Consider the following 7,484-nt stretch of genomic DNA (forward strand, 5'->3'; position numbering starts at 1 on the left):
TTGAATACCCAAACTTTTTTAAAAGACTTAAAATTTCAAATAGTGATGACTCACAGTTATGCAATGACTTATAGGAAATGACAGTTAAATCCTACTCTTAGATGGATCATGTAAGAAATAATGTATACCAAATCTCTTGTTTTACAAAGAAACTGAGGTTTAATGAGGTAAAATGACTTGCCCAAAGCCAAACACTAAATAACTGAGTAGAAATTTGAATGTGGATCTTTAGACTCAAAATTTCATTCTTTCCACATGATTGTGGCTTCTTTCAAAGACTCTGAAAGCTTTAAAAACCTTTGTATTAAAATAGAGTTTAGGTAAAAAGCATTAGACATGTTTTTCTGGACAACACACTTGAGCAGCAGGACTGTACAATTAGTTTACCTGTCTTAGCTTTTCTGTATCTGCTGGAGACATGTTTATGGTGTTCTGTGTATCTGTTCCGGCTAAAGTTGGGGCAGGACAAGGAATTTGGGGGATAGCAGGAAACTGCTGCCCTTGAGAATTCATTGGAGAATTTGAAGATGCATTAAAATTGCCTTCTGAACCTGATCTTGGTTGATCAACATCATGGTTAATTTGACTAGTTCCAAAAGAATCAGACTGAGGTCTTGGAGTCATTGGAGGCTGATCATAAGGGTCATGAGCTGGGGATGGTGGAACATGGCTAAAAGTTTCTGACAAAGCAGGACCTGGTGGCCTTGGTGTTTGAGAACATGTATCTGATGGTCTTACAAAAGTTCCTGGTAAACTTGGCCCTCTGTTTTGTGCTGCCTGCAGGAAAGTATCTTGATTTGGCACAAGGCCTGGTCTTGTCAAGGGGGATCTAGTAAAACTTTCTGGAATGCCTGGTCTTGGAGATGCTGATACCTGTGAATAAGGACCAGTGATGTTAGGTCTTGGTGTTCCAGGAGGGTGAGCATAAGGATCAGTATGCCTTTGATTACCTGGTGATGGAACAAATAAATCTGCCTGTCCAGAGGGTATGGGTGTAGAAGACTGCTGAATATATGGATCAATAGTGCTAGGTCGAGCAGTTGCAGGAGGTTGGGAATAAGGGTCTTTAATGGGTCGAGGTGTTCCTGAGGACTGGGAAAAAGCATCTGCAAGAGGGTGAGGAGTTCCTGGAGGCTGGGAATAAGGGTCCTGAGAAGTTTGCCTAGACATAGCCCCAGACTGAGAAAAAGACCTTGAAGGGTGGGCAAAAGAGTCATTCATTACAGAATGTGGAGTATGGGGTGGCTGGTTATATGGATCACCAGACTGATTATGTGGAAAACTGTCTACTGGTCTTGGTGTCAGAACAGGCCTTTCATAGGGGTCAACAGACATTCGTCTTGCTGTTTGGGGCACTGATCCAAAAGGATCTTGTGGGGATTGAGGTGGGTGCATTGGAGATTTAAAAGGTCCAGTATTACTATCAACAGGGGCAGGTGTCAGTGGAGGTCGTGTATATGGATCAGGTATCCGTTGTCTCTGAAACCTGTCAGTCCTAGGAGATGGTTTAGTGAAAGGATCATTAGTTCCAGCTGTTAAAGGACTTTTTCCAGTTTGTTCCATGACAATTGGAGACCTTGGTATGCCCAAAGGTTTAGAAAATTGATCAGTCACTACAGGCCTGGGTGTGTCTGGTGGTTTTGCATAGGGATCACCACCAGCTGAAGAAGAAGAACACACATCCCTGGCAGAAGAAAGCCTATTTGCAGTTGTCTCAGTTACTTGAATGGATCGAGATAAGGGAGTGGTGCAGGCTTCCACTGATATGCCAGAATTTCTTCGGGGAAAGTTCTGGGCCCCTGGAAGTGGTCTAGGGGTTCCCACCATTTTAGCATAAGGATCCACTGGAGACGGGGGCCGTGCACTTGAAGAACCTGATGAAAATATGTGTGGTGATGGCGATTGAGGAGTCTGAGGAAGAGCTTCCTGAACTGGGATGCGGACAGGGGCAGGTGGAGGAGGAGGTGCTTGGGGTTTAAGAAATACATCATCAGAAGCTGCTGTCGTTGAGGGTCCGGGAAGCTGTGGTTTTGTAAACAGGTCTTTGTGGAATGACTGTGCAGGAGACATACTCCCATTACCAGGCTGAGGAGTCAAAGGGCTCTGGATCCCACTGCTAGGTGTATCTGACCCAGACTGGTTTACAAGTGGTTGGGAACCAAACTGCTGTTGCTGCTGCTGCTGCTGTTGCTGCTGTTCATTTTTCACTTGTTCAAGTTTCTGTGTGGCTTCAATTTTTGCTTGCTGTTTACTTTTCTGACGCATTTGCTGTTAAAGGAAGAGAAAGAAATGAAAAACTTAACAATTTACACTGTTAAAGGAAAAACTGGTCTATCTGGCTATTGTATAAGAACAACTATTAGATTAAGAGCCCACTTAACTGCATTTTAAACTCCTTGAGGGCAGGAATCACATATTATTTATCCCCAACCACACCTAGCACACAAAATTTTAGAGGAGGAGTAGAGGAAATATCTTTTGAATGAAGAGCAATTTAAATACCTACTAAACACCAAATGGGAGAAAACAGTTTTCGAAACATGAAAATTCTTGGTCGTTCTGTACTCAGTGCTATAATTCTACATGTAAACATATCATTTGGCTTTTATATATGGTCAAAATTAAATTGAGAATAAGAAACAGCTACTTACATTTACACAGTGCATTACAGTTTAATGAGTACCTTCTTTGTTGCATTTCTGTGAGGTGGACATTCCACAAATTATTATTTTTATTATGCTTGGAAAATTCATTTTTCCAATGTCATAAAGTAAACAACTGTATGATCCAGGCATCCCAACTCCAAGTGCATGCCTCTTTCTCATATACTATACTTTTGGTAATCAATGCCTCTATCTGAAAAGCATAAAAAAACCCAAACAAACAAAATCTAAATAAAACATACCTGTCTGAATTTCCACTCCTGCTCATGTTCAGATTCTCTTTGCTTTAATGGATCTTTAAATAGATCTGAGTCAATACGAGAGCTAGGATCAATATTATCCTGCTGTTGTTGTCTCTTCATGGAATCATTTGACATCTGTACTTTATTAATACGTTGAGCAGCTCTATTATCTCTGGCTTTTTGCTTTGAGGAAAAAAAATGATGACGTTAAGCTGTAAATATAATAATTTATTTTTCACATGTGAAAATAAAATGTTAATTTAGGATAAATTTAAAAGAAAGGAAGAATTCAGATTAATTCCTTGAAATGGAAAAATACTATTTCTTAGGACCTATTGCTTTTTCTATGAAAGACACTCTATTCTAAACTACTGACACTCCATTTCATTTTCCAAAACATCTGAAGATGCTTTCTGAAAAGTTTTTATGATTATCTACTAGTGAGTGTGGGTACAAAGTCCAAAGAAAAAACATAACACTGAATTCATATTTATATGTCATCTATTTAAGGAACATAAGGCAATATAAAGGAGAATAGTTTTAGTTTGGACAGAAGGAAAACAGACAAAATTAGGATTTAGACAATGATTCTTTAATGTTCCATTGGAAAATCTGGAGCCTATTATTATTCTGGTAAAATTCATGTGCAGAACAGAAAATAAAAGTATTTTTTACCTTCACGAAAACAAGCTTGGTAGAAATCTGTTTAAGCATGCTATATTATTTTTAGAGCAGTCTAATGAATACCAAGATGGAAAAAAAAAAAAAAACGGAACTAGCTACCTATCATTTAGTTTACAAAATCTACAAATAAGGGGTTTCATCTGAGTTAGAAAGGCTTCATCTGACAAAGAGTAAAAATGCTCTTTGAACTTCAATATGAATCCAAAACAGATATTTGGTAGTAAAGAGTATATTTCAAATATTTTTTTAAAGTCGTAAGTAGATCAAAATTAAAATTTGCAAATGCCTTATATGAAAGCCTCGAAACCCTTTCCAACTCTCTGTTGTTGACAATAATAATGACCAAATAAAACATGGCTGTCCTAACTCCTGGATGAGGGACGTGGGAGGAGACAAGGAGAGAAAAGAGAATATACTTCTCAAAACAGAATGGTCCTTCTGCTATATCTAAACAATCTCATTAAAAAGAAAAAAGACAGAAATCAAATTATGTTCATCTTAATTATCAGAGAAAATGTGAAAGGGATCTGACATTTGTCCTCCAACTATGCTGCCCTTTTGAATATGGAATATTTAATTTTAAAATAAAATGAATGTGTAAAAAATGGCTTATTTTCAACCTTCGACAGTTTTTTAAAAACTAGCTTATCAAAAACATCAGTCTATATTAAGACCTAATGATCTAGAAAATAACTTTTGAAGGAAAGCCACGTTAAACTACAGAAGTATTAAAATGGAAAGCATTTTTGTAATCCTAAGATTTTGAAATGATATAATGACATTATGACATAAAACACATAAACAGTACGATTATTTTGAAAATACCACATATGGAGCTCTTTCCTGCGAACTTGCTTTTCTCCACAACTTAGCAATCTGCTTCACTCTTGTGGCCCAGTCTAAAACAAAACAAGAACAGGTTAAGAGAAGGGGCCCCTTTGTACTGGCAGCCCATGTGGAAGCATGAGTTGTTCATGACAGACATAGCTCAGACAGACAAGATTTTGAGCACTATACCTCCCATTCAAATGTTACAGCATGGACTAAGTTCATAAAATAAAGAAGATACAAAGCACATTTAGTAACGTCTGTTTAAAAGTCAGGAATGTACCCTTTCAACCCTAAAAAGTATGCTCTAAAACTAAAATGTTAAATGTTTTGGATGATAATACTTCTAATTGGACTCACATCAAACAATAATGCTTATGTGAACAAACATCACAATTATTCATCACAACAGGAATACATATTGGAAGGAAATAATTTTAAGCACTTAAAAAAATAAAACATAAATACATGAAAAGTCTCACAATTCCATTGGTAGGGGTAGGGGTTGTTCTAGTAATTTCATAAGTGCACTATTTACAAAATGAAATTTGATGAAGAAAATACAAGAATATGTTGCAAAGAATTATTCCAAATATTAAAGATTTCCAAAAAATTAAAGGCTATGGAAGAAATAATGGCAAAAACAGTAAGAAAAGTTTGTAGTGTGATGTTGAACCATACTATACATTCAAAAAATATAGTCAACTGAACCAAATAAAATTAAGGGGGCAGAAACAAGGACAGATTTATGACTTGTCTTTCATGGTGACTACACTATGAGAATAGGATTGACCCAGTCTAAACTGATTTTGCTACATCCATCCATCTATATACAGATCCATCTATCTACTTGTCTATCTATCCACCCATATTAGATGTACTACCTCCATTTATCTATTTAGCTTATAATTATCTTACAAAAGAGTCACTATTATGTTTTTATTATTATAAATAATATATTTAGGAAATATAAAGGGGAATAGTTTTAGTTTAAACAAAAGGAAAAGAAACAAAACTGGAATTCAGACTGATTCCTTAATCTTTAACTTGAATAATGTAAATAATATTATGACAAAATAATATACATAAAATCATTAAATCCTACTTCATGCTTCAATACTAAAACATGCTGCACTGTTGGGCAATTAGGTGAGTGTCCCATCATGAAAGGGGAGAGGCTGTGTGATGTCTAGCATAAGTGTTGCACCTGGAGCTGAGACATCACTGCTCTTAGACCACACACTAAAGAGCACTGCAACTGTAGACAAGTCACTTAACTTCAGTTTCTCCCTCTGACTGTGGAGTGATAATTCTAGCACTACATGACTCTTGACCTCTCTGTAGTTTTATATACACATACATGTAAAATACGTTGTGCTCCTCACAGCTCAAATTTTTTCAAGGCTTTTCAGTAGCTTACATTTAATGTCACGCCTTCTGATCGTTACAGTTTTATGTCAGGTTTCTGCTTTCCAACACACGTTCTGCATCTGCCACATGGGGGTTTATTGCTGTTCACTGTCACATGCCAGACTGTTGTCCAGAACCATAACTATAACCCCTTTGTAGAAGACTACAAGATCTATACAACCAGTCCAGTTTCACTCTTCAACTTTAATCCTAGATCATGAACCATCTATTGAACATAATGAAGTGGATATCTTATAGACCTCTCAAACTGAACATGAAAAAACAAAACAAAACATTTTTCTACCCTAGACCTTCTACTCTTTTAAATTTCCCTATTTCTATTGGGATGTTTCTCACAGGCAATCAGGGATTCATTCTCACCTTCTCACTACTCACTCTCTAGTCAGGTACCAGTTTTCTAATTTCACCATATCTCTCACAACAAAGTCCATTATTGCTTTTTTTAAAGCAATTGGGGTTAAGTAACTTGTTCAAGGTTACACGGCCAGTTATTTTGTGTGGGTGTTAAGTATCTAAGGCTGGAACGAATCCAAGGTCTCCCAACTCCAGACCCGGCGCTCTTACTCACTGCACCACCTGGCCGCCCCCAGAGTCCATTCTTTTCACTGATAAAGCCCATCACCCTATAGTGTTCAGGGACTTACCACTTTTTACTTAAATTAATATTATAGATTCTTAATTAGTCTTCCAGTCTGAAGTATATAGCCATTCTAATACACTTTCCAAATAGCTAACAGTGATTTTCCCTAAGCATAGTAATAATAGCAATTAATCACAACAAAACCACCAAAAATTATTATTAAAAATGATGTTGATGATAATAATAATAATAGCATAATATGTGACTACATGAAGTAATTGCTATTCAGGTAGTTATTAACCTAATCTAAAAGGCCTTTCAATTTTCAGGCTACATATTTATAAGGGTATTAACACTGATCAAAAGACTGTAATATAGAAGTAGATACGTAAAGGGGGAGAAAATGTCAAGAAGTCTATCACTTCCCAAACATAGAAAATGAAAGCTTAAAGAGACTCTCTCCATCATCTAGTCTATCTTCACCATAAAGGGAAGAAGAAATTGAAGCCCAGGGGTTAAAGGGGCAGAGTGAGGACTCTGGTATAGGGCTTTGTGATAGTAATGGAATATAAAGATCCCCCTGTCATTGGCTTGGTTTTCAAATTGATTGTGTTAAAACCCAGAGCTTGATAATCCCACCTCTGGGATGGACTTGTTGATGTGAAAAGAGAGTCCTGAACTGGGAGGAGCTGGTGACATAGATTTGGAGAGACACAAGAGAGAGGCAGAAGAACTTTTTGGAAGCAGCACCCTCGTGGAGGCAGAGACAGACTGAGAGGATTGCTGAGGGCCACTTTGAATTGCCCTGGACTTTTGAGACTGCTCCAAGAGCTGCCAAGGACTGAGGAGACATGGCTGTTTTGCTGGTACTTTGTCTGTCTGTTTTGATGTTGTTTTGACAGATTTGTCCACTGGTGAAAGACAGTCCTGTTGTTGAAGAAGCCCTGGAACCTGGCTGTTGGTTAAGAGCTACTGAGACTGTCCTGCAGACAGAGAGTGAATACTGTCCACTGGTGAAGGACAGTGCTGTTGTTGCAGGGGTCTGGGAACCTTTCT

At 37.5% G+C, this 7,484-nt stretch overlaps 1 protein-coding gene across 10 annotated transcripts in view; it reads right to left on the reverse strand.

The window, feature by feature from the left end:
• The window catches only part of KMT2C (lysine methyltransferase 2C), a 336,336-nt gene that overhangs the window by 55,350 nt on the left and 273,502 nt on the right, over window positions 1-7,484 (reverse strand). For all 10 annotated transcript variants that reach the window (XM_069084226.1, XM_069084177.1, XM_069084204.1 and 7 more), the window contains 3 exons: window positions 4,415-4,488; window positions 2,906-3,088; window positions 388-2,268 (listed from right to left, as the gene is read on the reverse strand). In XM_069084226.1, the coding sequence (XP_068940327.1) occupies window positions 388-2,268; window positions 2,906-3,088; window positions 4,415-4,488 (2,138 nt within the window). The remainder of the gene's footprint in view (window positions 1-387; window positions 2,269-2,905; window positions 3,089-4,414; window positions 4,489-7,484) is intronic.

The sequence above is a fragment of the Petaurus breviceps genome, unplaced genomic scaffold (genome assembly GCF_028583685.1).
Source record: "Petaurus breviceps papuanus isolate PSGF00001 unplaced genomic scaffold, PetGlider_PUasm1.0 115, whole genome shotgun sequence".
Classification (NCBI taxonomy): domain Eukaryota; kingdom Metazoa; phylum Chordata; class Mammalia; order Diprotodontia; family Petauridae; genus Petaurus; species Petaurus breviceps.